The sequence below is a fragment of the Elaeis guineensis genome, chromosome 13, assembly GCF_000442705.2.
Source record: "Elaeis guineensis isolate ETL-2024a chromosome 13, EG11, whole genome shotgun sequence".
Classification (NCBI taxonomy): domain Eukaryota; kingdom Viridiplantae; phylum Streptophyta; class Magnoliopsida; order Arecales; family Arecaceae; genus Elaeis; species Elaeis guineensis.
In genome coordinates, this window is record NC_026005.2 from 6,206,379 (window position 1) to 6,229,973 (window position 23,595).

Below are 23,595 nucleotides of genomic sequence, written 5' to 3' on the forward strand. Positions count from 1 at the left end.
TTCACAGGAAGTCATTTAGAAATCATATATATTTATAAAAAATTATATATATTTATAAAAAATCATATATATATTCGTAAAAAATGTTCACAAAAAATTATAAAAAATTATATATATTCACAAAAAGTCATATGATTTTTTAAAAAATATATATTCACAGAAAGCCATATATATTCACAAAAAGTCATTCACAAAAAATCATATAAAAAATTAAAAAATTATAAAAAATATTTTTATTATTAAAAAATTTTAAAAAAATTAAATATTATTAAATATTTATTTTATCTAAATATATTATATATTGAATGGTACAATAATATCGCATATGCAGTGCATATTTTTTTTTTGAACCCGCGTGCGGGGTGAACTTAGGAAGAATTTTAAAGTAGAGTAACAAAGTCTGACGGGTAGAGTGTAATTTTATGTTTTATTTGCCTTGTGAGTCCCGTGAGGGAGTGCGCAATGACCCGCAACGTCCCCGTCTCTCTATGTGAGAGCATAGCTCAGAGAAAAGGCTGCCAATTGGGATAAAATCTTCCTGGTATTCCCAAAAAAAAAAAAATCTCTTTGAATTCTATTGGAAAACGAATAATGGAGTAAAGATTTCGGTAGTTGGTCAAAGCGATCGATTTCCATCTCCTTACAGGTATGGCGGTCTTGTTGTGCCCTTTAATCCCTTCTTCTTGCCTTTTATAACACGGCATCGACCTGTTTCTTTGTTTAATGTTCAAGTGGATTCTTGTCAAAATGGGGATTTTTTGGAAGAACTGATGGATACGTTTGCGAGAGTAGTTTTAACTGAAGAATGTTCTTCTCTTTCCTTTTTCTAATTTTTGGGGTATTCTTTTGGCAGTTTTAGGGTTTACGATAGGATTTAGGAGGATGAGAATTTCAACGATTTTTTGGGTTTGGAGGTTGTAAGAAGCTGGTAAAGATTCCATTTTGCTCCCAGTGGTTGAATTATTGGAGGTTACCTCAATCATTTGTTAGGAGCATGTGTTCTGCTTTGCATCTTGTCCTCATTTGTTTGTCTTTCTTTGTGATCCTTTTGTTTGAGCGAACGTGGAGTTGAAACCCCTTCTGTTTTCTCCTGTTTAGCGTCGATATCTTATCACCACATATTGCTATAAACTTTTTGAGAATAATAGTAGGAATACAAATAATGAAAATTTACCGTCGGAGGTGAGAAACGCCTCTGAGCATTTGAACTCAAAACCTCCTTCAAGATGGAGGAGGATGCGAACTAAAGATAGCGACAATAAAAATGAAGTTACTGGGTACGTATGGAGAGAGTGCCCACTGAAAATGAATAGTGTAAATAGGCTCGTACTTGTCAACTAGATTCTGGCATGTGCTGTACACATGCGAGATAGTATGGATTGCTATGATCCTCCATTCTGATTAAAGATTTTTTTTTTTTTTTTTTGTTATTCATGTAATTTCATAAATTCACACTCAATTTTTGGGCAGGGTATCTCTTGTGCATAATATTTATCTGATATGAGAATAATTGCGGCATTATGGAGATGGAATGATGGATGATATGCAGTGCCATGACCAATACTAGAAGAAAAAAAGTAAAAAATAGAATAAAGGAAAATAGATCTGATTCATGCTGGGGTCTCCATCATGTGTTGGAGCTGTTTTATGCTTGGTAGAGGAGTCGAAAGAGAGTTTCCACTATCTGAAGAGATGAACTACAGACTTATTTGAATATTTAGGAGTTCCCTTATAATTCGTTATTGTGCCTTGCATTGGCTTAATTTAATCAAAACCAACACTAGATTCATTTCTAAGATACTTCACTTCTTCATGAGGAGGGATGTTTTAAAGAATGATTATTTAGATCCCTCCCCCCCCCACAAACCAAAAAAAATAAAATAAAAAAGATGATTGCCTAGGCATTTTAATATTCTGCATCATGTTTAAGTATAGATAACAGAACCAATATAATCAAGATTGAATATTGCCAGATTTGCATTTCTCGTCAGCTTGCCTCTTTCATATGATATGTTCCATTTCTTTCTTTATAACCACCTTGTTAGATTTTTATTTTAATTCTTAAATTTTTGTTAGTTTTCTGAACTTACCATCTTTGTGGTTGTCTTGACCTTTGGGCCAACCGAGGCATCACCTACCTTTTGGTGGCCACTTGTCTACCAATTATAATTTCTAAAACATTGATCTGGTGTTGGTGTTTATAAACAAGAAATCTCATTGACCCAAATCCATTGTCACCAAGGGTTTCTTAGCAATCTTATGTTGTCAAGCTAGAAATTCTTTCTCTTACAAATCAAAATTTCTACATTCAGTTATATACCTTGTAGATGAAGCTATGACCTAAAAAACTAACATGTTTGGTGATTGGGTTCTCCTTTTCACATGAGTGTAGTTGGCCTCCCTTGGTTTAGATTGCTAGTGATGCCTCAGCTTAACATTAGATCTATGGGGGCTGGTTAGAACTGCATGTCATGGCTTCGTTGCATGAAACTGGAAGCTTGAAAGGTCTCAGAATAGTGTTAGGATTTGAGATATCTATAATTAAAAGACATACCTAGCATCAAATGCTAAACCCCAAACACTATGGATGGGGTGGGACCCAGGATTGGGGCAGTGTGGGTTGTGGGAGTCAGCAATTAGCCCTCTAAAATTTTGATCTCTCTTATGTATTGCTCCAGCATTTCAGGGCTGTCTTATACGAAGACAGTGTGGGACCCTTTCATTCGTAGAATGTTTTCCCCAAAATGGAAACCGGTCAAAGAAATTAAAAGCTAAGATAACCATAATAGTAGGTTTTTGCCTCCACTTATTTTAGAAAAAAGTTCAGGGCCCATCCATTTCCACATGTAGACTAGCGCTTACTAATGCCATGCTCCAAGTAAGTTTTGATGAGGATTTCACTTTCCCAACTAAAGAATTCTTAAAACGTGTTAGAAATAATGCTATCATGTGCTGCTTAGTTATCTTGTCAGTCCCTTGTGCCAACATGGCACGAGGGAATTCCTGTAAGTCTGCAACCCACAGGGCTTGGTGCAGTTTATGTGGTGTTGGTTGATTCTTGACTTCTAATTCTCATACCATATCAGCAAGAGAAATTGATAAGGTAACTGAGCAGTGCCCCATAGCATCTTTTTATGGAAAAGTATGCGTGCTTAGTAATTGAGATGAAAAGATTTATTGAAGGAGAAGAAGGAACAAAAACAAAGTGGGTTTAATGTGCTATCTGTCCTTTGCACGTTTTACATCTCTTCCTATTCAACTGAAGTGTTGGTTTAGAAACATATGAATATAGTCATGTTTTCCTTTTTCTTATATAAAAATATCTTCATACTGCTTTTATTTTTTATTTAGCACCCTTTATTATGTACAAGCTTTGTTGTACATTAGAATGTATGGTCTTAAACTTTTTTGTGTTTATTTACTTTTGTTGAACGAAAAATACCAATAAATTTTAAATATTTTTTATTTTTTAAAATATTACAAAATAGATTGAGGGTTTGTCTTGGTGCAGTAGTAAGATTGCTCCATTGTGATTTGGTGTCATGGGTTCAAAAAAATGAAAACAACCTGTTTGCACGTGGGGTAAAGCTATGTGTGACCCTTCCTAGACTTTGCAACGGCAGGAGCTTTGTGCACTAAGATGCCCTTTTTTATAAAAAAGAATGTTCCCCCTAAAATTACGCTTTGCAACCAGTAGATGATGATTTATACAATCATGCAGTACTACTTATTTCATATAGAGGATCAATAATGTGCTCATTTATCATGTGGTTCCTTCCTCGAGCAACATTCTGGCTCCATGATATGTTACGTAAAATAGTAGAAATGAGAAAAACAAATGAATACAATGCAATTCAAGAAGAAGACAAATTATAAAGATTGGAATTTTTTTCTCATTTATTCACATTCTACTCCCATATTGGATACAACTTGCAGGCCTCCCTTGTGTCTAAGTCAAATCATCAGCTGAAAGAGACATGCAAAAATGTAGGAAAATTATCCAATGCTTCTCCTCAAATCCAAACTAAATTTTGTTTCAGTGTAATGGTTTAATGACTGAGGAGAGACAGCAGTTCAGCCCATGATGTAAGACCCACTGTGCCTCTAGCCCCTGGATTTGTGACTGTCGGTAACAGTCAATTAGAGAACCATCAAGAGAAAGTGCAGATATGCATTTCTTACTCCAATAAATGCGAGAAAATCACCCATATCCTTTATACTAGAGTATGATCTGGAGCTAAGTTTAATGTTTTCTTCATTGATATCAACTCTTTTTGTATTTTCAACTTTGTTTTCTTCCTTCTCTTTCTGCCTGATATTTTGGTTGCTAAGATTTTGAGGACTTTTATCCTTGGATACTTTTTAAAGATTTTACATCAATATTGTGGAGTTAGGATTTCCATGCAATAAGGGTATCTTTCCATGGTGATCTTCTGAGGCATGCATTATTGCATCTTGAATACTGAAACAGATGATTTCAGGATAGTCATGTAAACAGACCTCGCACAAATATAACAAATTATTCATTCATATTCATCAAGAAGAGTTTCCCCACATTTCATGATGTGATCTTTCTGCAAACAAAAGCTTTCAAGGATATTATATATGTATAACCTCTCATGAAGTTTTCATGTGGTGCAAGAGGTCCTAATTGAAAATTTGAGGTGAACTGGAAGAAAGGTTCCTTTCTTTCTAAGAAAGGTTTCTTCACTTCAGGTAAAGGGAGGGTTATAGGTCATTCTTATTAAATATTTTGTGGAATACACATCCTTTTATATGTCTATCTTATATGCAGGGGTGCATGTACCCTGACATGGATTATGTTAGTCCTTTTAGGAGCACAATCAAACATTTCTGAGACATGACCTGGGTTTATTTAAATGCAGATGCTTTTTTTTTTTTCTAAGCCTCTCCTGTTTTTCATAATGACACCCATTTTAGGGCTTCTAGACCATGTATTGCACTCTTAGCTCAATAGTTTTGGGTAATTTTGACAAAGAATCCATGATGTAGATGATTCAAAGTCCTAAAGGTGGACTGTGGTTTATATTTGAAACCAAAATTATGTGTTGTCACCCTGAAAGGTTGTTAATACTGCAGTGCTACTCTTGTTTCCTGGGAGAAAGGTATACATGTTATTTCTCAACTTATGCCTCAGGGGCCAATGTATCAACTGTGTCAGTCCCAAGGCCCACCCAATAATCAATAATTGTAATAGATCAAGCCTAAACTTAGGGAACCATATCCAAGTCTGAATAAGGTCGTGCCTGGGGCCTCATTGTGTGAGCCTGATCTGTCTGCATGCTTATATCTGTGCTGTTAACACATATTTGTTTGTTCTTTCGCTTGATACTTCCATTAATATCATGTGATAGAATCTGTCTTTTTTTTTTTTTTTTTTTTGACATATAAGTTTGTTATACATTTTCTTTGTTTGTTAGAAAACTTGCTCTCAAGTATCAGATACAATTATTTCCCTTAACATGTTTGTATGGTAGTTTGTCTTAGCAGAGATTCATAAATGGAATCAAAAAAATAATAGCTAATAACCAAAAGTATGTATTTGTTAAAGGCATAGTGATGCCTATGAGCCTCTACAAGCATTCTGTGTTTGATTTTTATGTAGAACATAGGATACTTGTACATTTTCTGTTACTTTTGCTAAATGCACCCTAAGAATGGCCTTTTGAAAACCAAATATGTTACTGTTACTTCTATATTTTCTTTTGAAATTGACTTACATTGAAGAATCTTCACATATTTGTTTCCTTTTTTTAAAGACACCTATATACTGATATTTTCTGTATTATGTTTATCTTGATTGCATGACACTAGTAGGAGGTCACCTTCCTCTAGGACCGCTTTAATTAGCTCAAGTGGGACAAATTGCAAGAAAGATGAAGTTGATCATTGTACTGTTCATTTTGGCCTCACTGCAACCTTTTGTTGAATCTGATCGTCAAGGTACTTTTTGACTTCTCTTTGTTATATGTTATGTTTAAAATAATAAAGAGTGATTCTTTGTTGGTGTGATCTGGTTTAGGAAAAAGCAATTTTTCTTTTTTTTTTTTGCATGTCAGTCTTTTTCTCATGTGATTATTTAAATGTCTGAATTCATGGAGGTCTTACATCCCTTTTGAAGATGCTTACTAACATCTTTTTGCCCTTCCTCTGCCTATTTACAGTGGTGAAGGAATTCTTACTATTTATTCAACAGAGTTTCTTACATCTGTATGGGAATATCTCCTTTTTGGACTCATTACTAACAACTACATTGTACACATGTAATGCACACAAAATCATTTAAGAAGGAACTTTTGGTCCATTACTCTGGTTCCTTTTATGGTCCAGTTCTTTTATATAACACTTTGGCAGCAAGCACTACAATGATGGTTAGGCTTGAATTGTGCTGTTTAAATAGTCAGTGAATTTATGATGTTGTCTGTTCATTGTATTCTTTTTCTCTCATTTGTTTAATCACCAATTTTAAGTGATCTTCATATTCTCATTTTGTTGATCATTTTTCTATTATTAAGGAACCCTAGTATTATGATGTATGATATCTAGGGCTGTCAAAATGAGCTCGGCCCACAGGGCCGGCCCGGTCCTACCCTGTAAATGGGGTGGGCTGGGCTGCCATATGAATAGCCCAAATAACAACTGGGCCTATTTGGCCCGCCGTACATTAGCCCAAGGGCTAATATGGGTTGGGCCGGGCTAGCCCAGATGGGTCATGAAAATTTAAAAAAAAATCTATTTGGTTTCTAATCACTGGGAGGCTGGGACCCTATTAGTTTTTTAATCCCGAGCTCCGCTGCCCTACATCGTCGGTCGCCGCTGCAGAGCAGTAGGATGACCGCCTCCACTGGCTCCTCTCCCTTTCGCCCCCTCCTCGTCAGTGCTGCCACCTCCGACCTTCGAATCCAATCACGAATCAAGATACGTTAGCCCCCTCCCTTCCGCCGACAGACGCCCCTCCATCCAACCTCCAGACGATCTTCCTCCTCCGGGCCCCTCCCTTCTGCCAACCGACGCCCCTCCTTTTGGTGTGATGAATTATTGAATTGGTGATGTTTGAAACTTTTAATTTCTACTTTATTAATATTTGGGTTGAATTTTTGAATTTTAGATACTTGAATTGATGATGTTTCAACTTTTAATTGAGGATATGTTGCTTTTTTTATCAGATTATTAGTTTTTTTATCAGTCATTTGAGGTTCAAGGTTCATGGGCTGGCCCGGCCTGGCCCACGGCCCTTAAAAAGCTGGGTTGGGCCAGCTATATTGTGTCCCATTTTTTGGCTGGGCCTAGCCCATCCCAGCCCATCAAATTTTAGGCCCTTATGGGCCGGGCCGGATCGGGTCTGCCCATTTTGACAGTACTAATGGTATCATTGGTTTGCTTTTTGGCGGTCAAGGTTGCTAAGATCAACAGAACACTCTCCATTTCTATTTTGTTTTATCAAAATCCATCATACCTTTTGTATTCTTGGGCTAGAAAGATTGTTTTTTTAGAATAATATGTTTTTGGCATATAATTTTGGAGCTATTGCTTTTTCAAAAACATATTATAACTTAATATATGGTGTTGGTCATATTACTATGTAGCATATAAGTGTGTTAGGAATGTGGTGATTCTGATTTCTAGAGAATAATTGCATGCATCATCATTGTGAGATGGCACGGGGAGAATATTTGTATGTTCAGATCTGCACTTACAATGCAACTTAGGAGATCTACTACAGTGATAGTACAATTAATGAATGCCATCTCTCAGAGTTTTAGTTTTAGATAGTAAATCTCTACTATATTACCTAGCAAATGTGTCTTCCATTCGGTTTCTTAAATACACATAAGTACATGATTTTTGTCTTACATTCCTTCTATAACCTGTTGCTTTTCATGACACTTTTGTAGCATGAACTTTATTCTTTTGATTTTCTAGAAGAAAACCGACCAAGGGAGATATTTTGGAGATCTATGGAGATATTTGTCATTATAATGTTCTTGTACTGACACTAATGTTGCTATGTTACTCTAATACCAAAAAAGGACACAGTATCAGATTTTTATAGACCTATATGTTTATGGAACTACAAAATTAATTCCAGATTTATTGCCTGAATGGTTGAAGCCAATTGATGGCTATTGATTTCGGCTACCTTAAGTACTTGCCCAAAAGAGCGGCTTGTAAGAGATTGCTTCTTGACTTGATACTTATTTAGGGTATGTAAGAACAATATTGGATGAATCTGAGGATGAGAGTGGTGATTAATATCATGTTGGGGCATATTCTGGAAGGACTGGATTGTGCCTAGGTGGGTGGACTGAAAATGTAAAATAATAGATCATTTTAAGTTGATTTGGTTGTTGGAAGGCTTAGATCCTGTCTCATCTTAGCTTAACATTATATAATAATGATATAGGCCCTGAAGAAACATATTCTAGAAGAGAAGAGTAGGGTCGATGGACTGATGTTTGACATGGAGCACCACCAATTTTTCATTTGCAATCTATGAAGTACCGGTACTCCTATTTCAGATGTGTACCAGCATCGGATACGTTTCCGGTGCGGCATTGCTACTCCTATCTCTGCATTCTTGAGATTGCAAGTTTGTCTCTTGATGAACTAGATATGGAGAAGCTTTTTGCTGATGATGCAGAAAATAAAGCAGTTGAAACTATTATCATTTGATTATCAAGACTTACTATTTTGATTTCTTCTACTTATTTAGACTGCTAGTTTTTTTCTTTTCGTTAATTGCAAGTATTTGTTTATTTTTTATGATGATAATTATAAATGTAGTTGAGATTTGAGAACTCAATTTTATTAATATTCGAATGTTATATATATGATTCAGTTTTTTTATATACTTTTATTAATATTGAAATATTATATATATTCGAATATTAATAAAAATATAAAATATCTAGCCATATTTATTTCATGGTTTTTTCAATTTTTGCTATATCGGTGTATCCATATCAGAAAGTATTTGTGCCGCGTACCGGTATCTATGCTTCCTAGTTTGCAATGTATATATCTTCGCACCTACTTTTAATGAAACTTACACAATTTACTCTCAAACTACTACTCGACTACTTGTAGTAGATTGCTACTCTAAGAGTGAATTGTATAAAACTTCTCTAGTAGATTTTGATGGATGGAGGATGGAAAACTTGAGGTGGGTGTCAAACAGTTAGACTTTAACTAAAATTTCTGCTTATTTCCTATTTGGGGTTTCTACGAGTTTGATAATGAAAGCTTGTGGTTGGGCAAATGGATAGAAAATTGCAGGATGGAAGAATGGTTTTATGTTGTTGAAGTTGGTTGCTTTTTTGGTCATCTATCTAATGCAAACTCTGGCATGATCGACTGTCACTTAGAGTTTGGATGCCAACCATCTCGCATACATCATGTCAGATGGAAAACAAAGAGAATAAAAAACTTTAAAAAATGATAAGTCCCAGCATGAATAAAACACATGTATGTTACAAAGATGAGGAAAGGAAACAATATGGGACAAAAAATCAAAAAAGGGAAACAGCTGCACTAAATTAACCTCAAATCCTGATAATTTTTATCATTATAAAATGGGATATTGGACTCTTGTGTAAGATTTTTTTTATTTATTTATGAAAAAGTTGGAGCCCTTTTTGGTAAAAGAATTTAGAGCATTTACCTCATTAGAAATTTAAAAACTAAGAAGAAAAGGACTCTTGTGAAGCTAATCTCTCCCAAAACACTTCACTAATGATAATCTCCATTTCCAATCATGCTCTTACTCCTTTCCAAGAGATCAGCTCCAATCTATTTTTTTTATGACATGCAAAAGCATGTGGGAAGATCTAATATTGTCTGAAGTGGAGGAGGAGAAGATAGTTCCCTTTTGATGGACTTGAACAATTTGTGCAAATAAAATACCAAATGGTGGGTATTCAGAAAGTCGAGGTAGGGGTTGAAGGGGCATGATGGAGTAAATTGGAGGTGGGAGATTAATAATATGTTCAGGAAGTGATCCTTTTATCATTTGTTTGCAGATGGTAGCAATGTACTTGGGATGTGAAAATATAATGTCCAAGTGTCACAATCATGACAATCATCTAGCCTTTTCCCAACTGTGGTGTTGGCTAAAATATAATGTCCAATGGTGCCCATCAAAATTCATGCTCTCGTATCAAGCCAATTTACGGTCGGTTCTTCATTAAAAAGTTTTTTACATCACTTCTCTATTGTTCTTCTATGTGGAGTATTTGACATACAAGCAAATTTTCTAGGAAAATGCATGTCAAAAGATATTGTACAAAATACAATGTTGAATATAAAAAATAAAAATAACCTAACATGAAAACAAAGAAAATATTAATTGAGTTAAACATAAAAACAAATGGTACATATAAAATAAAATATCATATGGATACAAAATGAGTTAATGTTTGGTGGATGGATGTAAACTGTTAAGTGAGCTTGGCTTTCTATTGGCATACCATTTGTAAATCTTATTTTCGTGTAAGAAAATCAAGAAGAACATATATAGAAATAATGGAGTGCATTTTATGTCATCTTAACAAATGACTGTGATCCCTATTTAAACAAAATATAGGATTTATGTTAACATGAGAAAATGATTGGTAGAGGATAGGCACCTATCTATATGGTAATTATGAGATTCAACCTATTTTTATAGGAATAGAGGAGAAGCATTGATATTTATGTAAGATAAGATATTAACTGACTCTTGTTTAGGCAACCATGTTTAGTTATTGTATCCTGTTTATTCTTCTGCATGAAGGAGAGAGAGACTTGAGAGATATGGAGCAATGATGTTGCACAAGCACCTTTTTTCCCTTTTTTGGTAATGAATATGTTGAGAGAGATGTAATGGATGGAGTATTGAGTGAATATGCCAAAATTCCCAACTCTTCATATAGTATAGTTAATATTAAGTGTTATACAAAAGCAAAGTAATGCTTCTGCTATGTAGGGACAATAAGGAGTGATTCATTTGCGCAACACACACACATTAGAGAGAGAGAGAGAGAGATCCATCCTCTTATGATTACAGTTGGAGATTTGGAAAGATATAAGGATTTCTCAAACAACTGTAGCTATGAGTTACAGATAGTCATTATCTTGAATAACAAATATCTTTTGGAATTTTGGCTCGAGAATATCAAGTGGTTGTTTGAGGGTGCTCTCGATCTTGAGGTTGAAAGTAGTTGCTTCTCTAATGTTGTTTTGTTTGCTTGTCCTCGTCACCTCCATGTTGGGTCTCATCTATCTTGTCCTGTTTGTTATGTCGTCTTCTTCTTCTTCTTTTTCCATTTTTTTTTAAGAATAATTTTTGCTGCTGTCGTGGAAAGAAAGGTCTAACTCGCACAATAAGGAAAGTGAGTTTGATTAATTAATGACGCCCCTCAGCAAAACAAAGAGTAAACCATGCCAAACACAGAAAACAAGAGTGGATAAATATTAGTATTCTCCTATATCTTGTTTCATGCATCTTTCATGAAAATTTAAATCCTATAATTTGGAAATTATAAGTAATTATGAATACCTACTTGTTTTGAGGATGCATCTATTCCTTTTTGGTGTGGTAAGCAGCATAAGACCTGGACCTTTACTGCCTCTTTTCTCATTGCCAATGCCATACATGAAGGTGGCTCATGCTATTTGCAACTACTTAAGAATCAATCATAACATTATTAATGCTATCGAGAGGTATTGCTTGAATGCATGTATCAACAGCATCCTTCTGTGCTCGTCATTTATATAAATTTGTTGCTTTCCTCACATTTTTTAAAAGTATAGATAGTGTACATGCAATATCATGTGAAAAGGTCTACTGCCAGGAGGCGTTGAGGCTGCCATGAAGATCCTGATATTGGTTAGGCTCATACCATTTGCGTGTGAGCTTCTGCATAATTTGTTGTAGCAGATCTCTATATTGGGGACTTTGGTGTCAATATTCTATGGATAAGACAAATCTTTCTGGGGTTTATATGCTTCATATTGTTCATTATGTTTATCACTGTGGTGCCTTGGTATCCTTTTCTAGCAGCATAAGGTCTATTACTAGATGTTAGTCTGCTCTAAGATTGCTAGTTTGAACCAAGTACTAAATTGTGTGGTTTTGTTAAGTGCATATTCGAATGGCATTTCTGGCTAGAACTTGTTTTGCAGCATTTTATGCTCCTTAAAGGTGCTTCGGTTTGGTTTGCAGCAGATGCAGGACATGAGAGGTGTGTATTGAGCAGCGGCTGCAGTATATGTCTGTCAAGGCTGTTTTCTTTTTAGACCACTGTTGCTTTAATGCTGGACTGGATACACTTGTAGGAGGGTTTCTACAAGAATTGCAGTGTGTAGGCTCTTGCTTTTTTAATAGATGCCAGAAGGTGCAAAACTTGATGTTGCCTTATTATTAGAAAACCAAGAGAAAGTATGTATGGTGCCAGTTGGAGGTGATAATAACCTACATCTAACTCATTGCAGTCTAATTTGACAGATGTGGGGAAAAATTAGGATTGTTTTGATATTCCTTGTATTAGATTGAAGTTTCAGTCTACTTAACTTCCATAAGGAAATATCGTCATTTTGGACCGTGAAAGCAATAAAAATCTGGCCTAATATCTGTTGCAGTTGGGTGATCCATTGTATATGAAAAGGGACTGAATATTTGGGAGTTAAACACAGCCTCTGTTTCAAAGGGTTGGAGGTGGATGGGACTCGGAGCTCTCTATCTGTTGAAATGGGAGTGGAGCATGGGTGCAACTGGGTACTAGTGAATTAGTTATGGGTCTTAACAGTTTATACTTTGGAGTGGATTTGGAGGTTTGTCTGTCCTTTCCAACTTGATGTGTAAAAAGAACTAAGTTAAAAAAAAAAAAAAAAAACTATAATTAAGGACATTTAGTTCTAACAAATACTTTCTTTAGCCTCCAACTGCGAAAATATTTTTTTTTTTCAAGAAAAGAATAGGCCTCAGGTGCATCTGCAACTTTAAGATGCAGCAGGCTAATGATGATTAGAGTCATTAGACCTTGACTGATAACATGCTTATGATAATATAATGTGCATCAGTGGCTTTGATTTGCAAAATCTAGTTAATGAACTGCTTTATTCTGTTATTTTCTCAAATTTCGCAGAGTTATATCTCTTCTATGCTTTCTATCTTTGTTTTAGTTTTATGAACCTATATTGGTATTCATGTGTTTCTAGGAGATGCAACATACCACATGAAGCTCAATGAACTGTTCTACTCTATTATTCACTCTAATTTTACAGTGTCTTTTCTTCGTGCTTCCTATTATTGTTTTACGTTTATGAAATTATATAAACATTTCTTTTGTGTTTCCAGGAGATGCGTTAATTGACATGAAGTTTAAGTTAAATGCCACGGGCAGTCAGCTTGCTGATTGGAATCAAAATCAAGTCAATCCTTGCACATGGAGCTCTGTTTTTTGTGATAATAACAATAATGTCGTTCAAGTGTAAGTTATTCATCGTGATCTTAGTTCCTAGTTATTTATTCTTTCCAGATGTTTCTAAGCTTTAACCATTTAACTATTATGTAGTGCCAATTTGGTTGTGTTTGTTGATTATAGTTTATCCTTTTGCTCAGAGTAATGCCCAATAGAATGGCTTGCTTTTGCTTTATTGTTATTTTTTGCTTTGCTTGTGCAGAACACTGCCTAACATGGGATTCACTGGAACCTTGTCACCAAGAATTGGAGAGCTTAACTATTTAAATGTATTGTAAGTATAGTTATTGTCTACATATATCTTTGAAATCTTTATGATATCATCTTACCTTAGCCTAAACTTGCAAAACTTAATCTGTTTATACAAGGTTAAATTAATGAATCAAAATATGGGTCATCAAAGTTTGAAAACTTTCTGTGATTTTTTCTCAACCTGAGGTCAACATTGATACATTATTGAACTCCTAGCAAAGCCAACTTTTGGCAGGGCTTGATGTATGATTCAGAGACCAATCGGAGTTACGAAATTTTAAGCTTATGCAACTAGGATTTACACCTCCAAGATCGATGCTAGAACCAGGAGCATAAATGAAAAGAAAAAAAGGCATAGCTGGATATAGAAAACCATAACTTTCTTTCAGGTACAATTTACTAGATGGAGCCAAATAGAAACATTATGAAATCTCCTAGAGCTCACAGATCATAACAAATTCCTTCTTATGGGTAAAAAACTTTATGTCCTCAGGTCGATGGATGGACTAAATACCTTTATAGCTATTCTTAATTGCATTTGCTTCAATTTTCTTTTATTCTATGGATTGCTGATCTTGACCCAATTCAGCTTGCGTCTGCTTGACATTTGCATCAGGTATCTATAATATACTTAGTTATGTTATTATGGAATTGTATCATAAAGGATCATAGGCCTATCCACAATAATTCAAGTTCATTTGAGGAAGAAATTTTTGTTGTCATTGTAAAGGACTTTACAGAGAATCAATATTGTCAACATATGCTATGTTTGGCTCTCATAAAGGAAAAGTTACTTCAAATTTTGTCATATTTATATCACGTTAGATGAGGTATATAATATACTAATAAAAAGTTGTATATGACCATTTGTGTTTTAAGCTTAAACTTTGAATTTGCTGTTTGAGCATCAGAGTTCATTGTATTGTGGGAGTTATTTGATTAACTTAAGTAATTACCTTGAGAACTCTCTGTATCAATAGTTAAGCAATACATTATATGAGTCAAGGTTTTAAATCTTGTGAGATGGGAGTGTCCTGGTATTTCTATGAAATGAGACTCCCACTGTCTCGCCCCATCCCAACAATAGTCTCAGTCGAGAGTCCCATAAGTACCCTCCATCTCTCTCCCCTTCTTCTTTCCTTTCCTTTTCTTTCCTTTCTTTTTCTTTCTTTCTTTTTCTTCTTTACTTTCTTCCTTCTTTCCTTCTTGTTTTCCTTCCCTTCCCTTCTTTCCTTTTTCTTCTTCTTTCTTTTCTTATCCCTTCTTTTGCTTCTTTCTTTCTTGTTTTTCCCTTTCTTCTTCTTGCTCTTTCCTTCTTCCTTCTTTCCATCCTTTCATTCTTTTTCTTCTCCCTTCATTTCTTTCTTTTGTTTTTGCTCTTCTTTCTTTTCAGTTTTTCCTTTCCTTCATCTTTGCTTCTGTTCTTTCTTTCCTTTTTTTTTGGTCTTTCCCCGTATAGATAGGTTTTGGAGTATCGACCCCATCCTGATCTCGTTTTCTCATAAAAATATAATAGAACGACCAGGATGCCCCCCATACTATCAGGACTTAAAACCTTGATACAAGTACAAAACAACGAGAGCAAGATCACCAAGAAGAAAGCACTATTACCAAGATAGTAAGCATCAAAATTTGCCATATCGATCGATACTGTACCATATGGTATCGGTTTGTAGTCTTATACTATACTAACACTTGGTATATCTTGTCATCTCGTATTGTACCACATACCAACACTATAACAGGATGGTACTAGTACAGGGTCTAGTACCAAAATGGCAAACCTCAGTGAGCATGATTAAATTTTCCTTCCCAAGGTATCAAGTTAGCTCTAGGAGGAAAGAAGCAATCTTATGTATCTCTGTGCCTGTGTTATATGTTAAAATTTTCCATGGAACCCTCCCATCCTCACATTCTAGATTTTCTAGATCTTTTATGAAAGTTGCCAACAAGAGCATGGTACTTTCTAGGAGGAGAGCAGAGCCAATTAGCTGACGTAAGCCCTGTCGGCATCAACAGCATGGTTTTGAGTTTGTACTAATTGATCCTGAAATAAAACAACATTTTATTCATGCACGTATTGAGGGGAGTGTGTAGGCTTGTAAATCTGTGCATTGATGCTTCATTTGTACATTCATTGAGCCTAACATCTTACATTAGAAAGTAATAACCAATCGCCTTGTGTATGTGAAGCTATTGTTCTTATTTGAATTGCTACATTGCTGCAGCCATCTCTTCCTGTTCCTTGAGTCTCACATAACTTGATGTGTAATTATGCAGGTCATTGCAAGATAACAATATAACTGGTCAAATACCAGAATCATTTGGAAATTTATCTAGTCTGACAAACTTGGATTTGGAAAATAATCGTTTAAGTGGAGAAATACCAGCTTCTCTTGGCAGGCTTGCTAAGCTTTCGATTTTGTAAGCAGGATCATAAGTTTGACCATTTAAGTCAAATGTTGGAACTAAACTCTCCTTAATTGTTGCATATGTTTAACTTTGTGTCAGGACTCTGAATCAAAATAATCTTACCGGAAATATTCCTGAATCCCTTACAAACCTTTCAAGCTTAAACGACATGTAAGTGCCATCACTAGTTATGTTGATTTTCAATCTTTCTTGTGGGACACGGCAAAAATATGTTTTTGTCTGTCCTTATGCTTGGATATTTTTGACAATATTGAAAAGCGTTGCTTTCTTTCAGAAATGTATCTCATAAATCTTGACAACCACAATCTTGCTTGTGTGTGCAGTGGTCTAGCTATCAATCATCTTAGTGGTCGGATACCTGATCGTCTATTTCAAGTAGCCAAATACAAGTATGGTCAATCTTTATAATATCTGGATGCAAGTGCTCCAGTCATGGCTGTTGATCTGATTTGATTATTTCATGCAGCTTTACAGGTAACAACCTAAATTGTGGCTTAAATTTTCCACAACCTTGTGCTTCTAATGTAGCTGGCCAAGGTAAATAAGTGTTATTTGTGAAGTCCTTTCTATGGGATTACCTATATATATTTGGAATACCTTTTCTTTTGGGAAGGAAAAATTCTGTCTATTTTGGCTCTAGGCAGCAGCCCTTATTTTTGACTGGTCTTGACAGGAAGATCCAGTAATTCAAAGATTGGAATTGTGCTCGGAAGTGTTGGAGGAGTAATAGGGCTCCTTATTATAGGGGTTGCATTTCTGTTCTGCAAGAGTAGGAGGAAAGGTTATCGACCAGAAATTTTTGTAGATGTTTCAGGTCTGTCTTTTTATTTATTCATTAAATTAGGTGGTTTACTTAGCTTTGATTTAGAACTCTTTATGCATATCTAAATGGCCTAACTGCGCTTGGTGTTTTTATTTTCTCCCTGTTAGTATATAATGTTAGTTTCTTGAAATTTTGGTTTTTCTGCATCTAAATTTCTTCATCATGATCAATTTTTTTTACTACAGTTTCAACTAAAATCAAACTGGAGAGGGATAGAAAAATTTGCTGGCTTATCCTCTTTTTATGCATCTTCAAAACCTCCCTTTTTTGTCATGAGCTTGGTTTAAAGACTTAAAGTGGTTGCTGCAATGTGATATTTCTTTTTATACATAAATGCCATCTTGCAGAAACTTTTCTGACAAATTGTCAACACTTTTGATGCTTAGGTGAAGACGATCGCAGAATTGCATTTGGACAGTTGAAAAGATTTACATGGCGAGAACTGCATTGTGCAACAAATGAGTTCAGTGACAAAAATATTCTTGGACAAGGAGGTTTTGGAAAAGTATATAAAGGTGTGCTTCCAGATAATACAAAAATTGCTGTAAAAAGGTTGACTGATTATGAAAGTCCTGGAGGGGAAGCTGCCTTTTTACGTGAAGTCGAGATGATAAGTTTAGCTGTTCACAGAAATCTATTAAGGTTGATCGGTTTCTGTACAACACCAACAGAACGGCTTCTAGTTTATCCTTTTATGCAAAACTTGAGTGTTGCCTACCGCTTACGAGGTACTAATGCTGAGAAAACTTTGAAATTATCAAATTTCTTCATAGCTTAATTTCTCTTTCCCATATGTAATTCTTTCTAGATGAATACTTCTAATTTCTTCCCCGCCATTAAGACGGGAATTTATTGCTAGGGCTGCAAAATCTTTTCTCCAGTTAATGCTCTAACCCCATTCTCAAGTATTACCATTATTATGTGAAAGTAGAATTACACAAATAGGTAATATAGTGGGCTTAAAACTTCATCCTGAGCTGGCCATATTCAAATGGAGCACTTTGTATCTGATGTTATGTTCTGGTGGCTAATGTTAGAGGTCTTGAAGACCATCAATGCTTCAAATTGTCATAAGAAGGCCTACTAAAATGTTATGGGTTGTAAGGAAGCACGTTCTAGTTTGAACCTCACTCTTTTTCCAAGAATGAAGTGATTTATCACATTCAGAGAGTGGGCAACCTTCTAGAATGAGTGATGGACTCATGAGTCTCACCTTAGCATTTTCAGTGGAACTGGTCTGGCATGCCAATCTGTATTGACCGACATATGCCAACAAGTCATGCATGTGATGCATTATCATTCAAATTTAATTCTATATCATGATGCTCTCAGATACCACTGGAGTATAAATTTTTAGTTAACCTAGCAGCTTCTGTCTTTATTACTATTGATTTCAATTATATGTCCTTTATGCATGGACTGGTGCAGACTTTAAACCTGGGGAACCAGTGTTAGATTGGCCTACAAGAAAAAAAGTGGCTTTAGGCACTGCACGTGGTTTAGAGTACCTTCATGAACATTGCAACCCGAAAATTATACACCGTGATGTTAAAGCTGCTAATGTCTTGCTTGATGAGGATTTTGAAGCAGTTGTTGGCGACTTTGGGTTGGCAAAATTGGTTGATGTGAGGAGGACGTCTGTGACAACTCAAGTTCGTGGAACTATGGGCCACATAGCACCTGAATATTTGTCGACTGGAAGGTCATCTGAGAAAACTGATGTTTTTGGTTATGGGATCATGCTTCTTGAACTCGTTACTGGACAACGTGCGATAGACTTTTCTCGCCTAACGGAAGAAGATGAAGTACTATTGCTCGATCATGTAAGTTAATTACCTAGCTCTGCTGAATTACATCTTTTTGCTTTTTAGAACCACATCATTTATTACAAGGGCTTTGTCATGATTTTTTGTTTTCTTCTGAGCAGTTTTTCGTATTCTTTGAGTAAATATTTCTACATTATAAATCTTTCTAGTTTCAATGGACATATTCATATATTGGAAAATTGTACTGCAAGTTTTTCTTTCAGCATTTGTTACTAATAGATGCAAACCACCTGTTTGCTGCATATCTAGTGTTTAGGGTACTGGAAAAAAATAATCAAAGCACTTAGATATTCCTATCTGGTTACTTTTTTGGTGTCTTGGATGAATGGCCATAGAGCAATGTAGATACCTGGGTTACTAAACCTCCTATAATTTGTTACATGTCTCTTTATTTCATTCTCATGGATGTGTACTTTTTACAGTATTGGGAAAATGATGAAAGCACTTAGCTAACCCTATTTGGCAACTTCCTTGATTCTCCAGGCCAAATGATTAAGTAACTATACGGACACCTGGGTTGGTGTGTGTCTGTGTGTTCATAGTAGTTTTTATTAATGTTTTGTGTCCTTATATACGCATGACTTATAAATATGTGTTCTATGCCTTGCATCCTGGTAAATGAAATAGGCTATTAAATTAATCACTTAGATGACAATAATCTGTACGAATTTTGCCATTCAGATGACATATTACTTGTACAACTGTTACTTGTAGTGCACAGGAATCACAATTCAACTTTCAACCACTTCAATTGCCTTGAAGTCCACAGAAATTTGTAGGTTTTGCATCTTTCCTTCCGTTTCCTTGATAAAGGCAAAATCAACATGGGTGTTTTAGTACGAAGAAAATTATCATCAGCTAGTGTTATGTTAGTCAGTATTCGTTCCTCATTCATAATCAAATAATCTAACCTAGTGGAGGTCAAAATATCTGCCACCATCTGAGCATCTTGACACCATGCATCCATTTTACATGAATAGATAGCATGGATATTTTGGAGCAAAATAATAGCAACATATTATGGGGTATGGATGCTTAGAAATGGTGTGAAGTAGGAAAGCAGGAAACCATAATTTTAACATGCTTAAAAAAAAAAAAAAAAGGATTTTGCATGTATGCTCCTGCAAACATAGCTTATTGCATATTTACTGCTTGAAAATCACTAATTGCATGTGTGCCCATTTAATCATCCTGTTTTTGCCAAGATATTCCTCCAATATATTTTTAGTTGACAATGTTAATATGTATGCATTTAAGTATTAAATTGCTGTATTTTCTTTTTGTATTAAAACTCCTGGAAAAAAAATTAATATTCAATTCATATCATGAGGTTATATTTTATGCACATATTTTCAAGGGATATTGATGCAAAAGGTTCAAAGAGTCATTTTTATACTTAAAAGCATACACTGTCAACCAAAAATCTAATGTGAGGGTGTGAGGGGCATCGATGCAAAAAAGGATGAACCGAATGGCATATACGCAAAGTGATTTTTGAGTAGCATATATAACCCATATTTGCAGGGGAATAGGTAAAAACCCGTAAAAAGATGTCCAAGAGAATTTCTTTCAGACTATCGAATGGTACTTCTCAGAGAGTTGAACATGTTTAGTCCTCGAGTGTTGTTTCTGGCACAAGTACAAGAACATGTTTAGTCCTCAAGTCTCATTTCTTGCATAAATATGAGAACTGTTAAGATAATTGAAAAAGGATTGGATGTGATGACCATATCTGTAGCATTGCATGTCAATGTTTGGTGATACTCAGCAAGACTGCACTGTATCATCAGGCATGCCTTCTCTTGGATGGTGCAAGTAAGATATATGGTTTTTTGGGTACTCGCTTGTCTGATACCCAGCATATCCTTCACATCATCACCCCAGAATTCTGTGAAACCATATTTGTAATTGGACTTCTATCTCTAAGCTACAGATCAGGTAAAAAATACATATACAAAGAGTTATCTCCATCAATGTGAAAATACTTCCAAAGATCAATATCCTGGACTACGTACTAAATATGTACGCATTAAAATGCATATGGTTAATGTGTATAGGAGATGAATTGTAAAAGTAGGAGGGCTGCCAAAAACTTGATGCCACTGCATTTTTGAACTTGAGCCTGAATCCTGGACATTTCTGGGTTTCTGAATGTACTGAACAGGAAGATCCTGAATCAATTTACAATATGCTGCATCCTCAGAAATATTTCCATCATGCTCCTATATGCTACATTTCAGAAAATCACACTGCACTATGCTGTGATGCTGATTTCAGATTCTTGATATTATCTGCAAGTTCTTATTCTTTTTTCCTTTATTTTCTTAAGTTTTCTCTTTTTTTGGCTGAAACGTTGGATTCCATCCTATTTCATTTTACAAAAATATCAAAAAGAAACAATTTCTTTACCATAAGATGAGCTACACATGTTAATTATACACATGCAAGAAGGCTAGCTTAGAAGTATAAAATTTTGTTGGCATCGAGAACATGATTAGCTTTGGATTTTTTAGGTGTGCTGGTCCCACTCTCGTACAGAGTGAGAATATTTCATTGCTTGCCCTTTTGATCACTTATAGATCCTTTTCTATGTTCATACTTAGAAGGAATCTTTAAATGTCTGTTTCTTGCATTTGCAGATGACTTCAGTTATTTGCTATTCAATTTATTTACTCATATTAGTAGCTCGCAATGATATCAGCAATGACTTTTCCACTGCTTAGGTTAAGAAACTAGAGAGGGAAAAGCGATTGGATGCTATCGTCGATCCCAACCTACGTACGAATTATAGTAGCCGGGAAGTGGAAATAATTATTCAAGTTGCTTTGCTTTGCACCCAAGCTTCGCCAGAGGATCGTCCTACAATGGCTGAAGTAGTTCGGATGCTTGAAGGGGAGGGGCTGGCTGAGAGATGGGAAGAGTGGCAGCAAATTGAAGTTTCTCGGAGGCAAGAGTCTGAAAGGGTGCCAATGAGATTTGATTGGGGTGATGATTCTTTGTATAACCCGGAAGCCATGGAACTCTCTGGTGCAAGATGACATGATGGTGTGTTACAATCTAATGGTTGTCAGGAATGTGAAGAATATATATATATATATATATATATATATATATATATATATATATATATATATATATATATATATATATATATATATATAATTTTTTTTCAGTTTTTGCTTTGTTGTATGCTTTCTGTATTTGTTGCTATGCAGGCAGAGCCTAAAGAGCATTTAGCTACATGCCCTCCGCCTTGGTCTTCTTTGCATCAAGAACTACCTTACATTTTGTAGAAAATTAGAAATCCCAGCATCCCTTTTTAATTGAAAGAATTTTGCACGAAAAAAACCCCATCTTACCTCATTTTTGCAAAAAAGGCCACTTGATTCTTTTGCAGAAAAGTACACTTCAGACTTCCTTGGACTATTGTACCTTTTTACCCATGACCAGCATAAACATGAATTCGTGTGTACATTACATATGCATCAATCGCCGATATTTATCATTGATTATTATATGTAAACGCATAATGGACTTGTAAAATTTGGGGTGGACAGATTCTGCAAAAAGAAAAAGACAAAAGATCCAAGTTTTACGTAGATGAAAATAAAATGGATTTTTTTCCGCAAAATCTCCTAAACGGAAAGTGTTAGTGAAAGCCAACCATTTATTTTTCTGCAAATTTTTTAGGTGATTATGGTGAATTAATTGGGGTTTTAAAATTTTATCAGAATTTGCCTCTTGTTTTGGTACCTTGTTTGCTAAATGGCAAGTTGTAATGGTCAATGGTCATTGTTTGGTGGGTTTGGCATCTACCCCTCTCTCTCTCTCTCTCTCTCACTCATATGTTCACTAACTCTGATGATTGTCACGGTCTAAACCTGTCATCTAATTCGGTTATGCAATACAATCATATGAATCCTAGAGTGATGTTTTGGAGATCATGGGAGATCTATAGATTATATAAAATCATCAGTAAAGTTAGAATCTATTTAAAATAATGAATGATCAAATATATAAACTAAATAGATATATCATAATCAAATAATGTTTTTCAATTATAATTATTCCAATGTCATCAACTGATTTAAAACCGGCCAACAATAGTGGCTTTAGGACGGTGAGGAGGAAGCAATGGCTCAGGAATCTATTACCTCAATTTTTGGTGAGATATTTGATTCTCTTTCTCAGTTAAAATGGAAGAAGGCTTGTTGGAACACAAAGGAAAATCCATGGATTTTATCGGGGATGAGGGGCAATTTGCTTAGAGAAAGAAAAGGGGAAATTTATAGTAGGGATTCTAGAGCTTGCCTGTTCATGCTGTGTAATACCCTATTTTAAACATCAAGCCCACCCCAATTTTGGCTCATCAAGCCCACCGAAAAATAAAGTTTTGAACGAATTCTTCTTCCTCCCCAAGACCAATTAGGAGAAGGTCTCCTAGGGCCAACGAGGATCCTAGGAAAAGCTCTATAAAAAACCCCTCTTCCCTCTATGGTCGGCCACGGTGAGCACCAATTTTTCCTTCTCCTTCTCCTCGGATTCTTCCATTGAAGCTGCCGACACCCTCTTCATGTTTGTTTCAAATTCTTGTCGGAGATTTCACCAGAGTGAGTCACAGGTAAGCCCCGACCCTCCTTCCTCTCTTCCTTCTCCTCTTTTTCATGGCCTGGTGCACCCTCGCCGGCCATTGGATTCATCAGAAAATTCACAAAAGAACAAGGCCCTGCTTTTGCTCTGTTCGACCGAGCCATCTCCCTCCCTTTTTCGGTCACCAGTG

The 23,595-nt window shown here is 35.5% G+C and overlaps 1 protein-coding gene across 2 annotated transcripts; it reads left to right on the forward strand.

The window, feature by feature from the left end:
- Positions 1 to 458: 458 nt before the first annotated feature.
- LOC105056813 (LRR receptor kinase SERK2) lies at positions 459 to 22,055 on the forward strand. Of its 2 annotated transcripts, none has more exons than XM_010939133.4 (12): positions 459 to 646; positions 5,836 to 5,964; positions 13,358 to 13,490; positions 13,684 to 13,755; positions 16,014 to 16,157; positions 16,245 to 16,316; positions 16,490 to 16,555; positions 16,633 to 16,703; positions 16,840 to 16,980; positions 17,376 to 17,717; positions 18,418 to 18,812; positions 21,539 to 22,055. In XM_010939133.4, the coding sequence occupies exons 2-12, from the start codon at positions 5,898 to 5,900 to the stop codon at positions 21,851 to 21,853; spliced, it is 1,818 nt and encodes a 605-aa protein (XP_010937435.1). In that variant the 5' UTR covers positions 459 to 646; positions 5,836 to 5,897; the 3' UTR covers positions 21,854 to 22,055. The 2 variants fall into 2 exon arrangements, with proteins under 2 accessions (XP_010937435.1, XP_010937436.1); XM_010939134.4 differs by having other exon boundaries at positions 506 to 646; positions 5,839 to 5,964.
- The last annotated feature ends 1,540 nt before the right edge of the window (positions 22,056 to 23,595 follow it).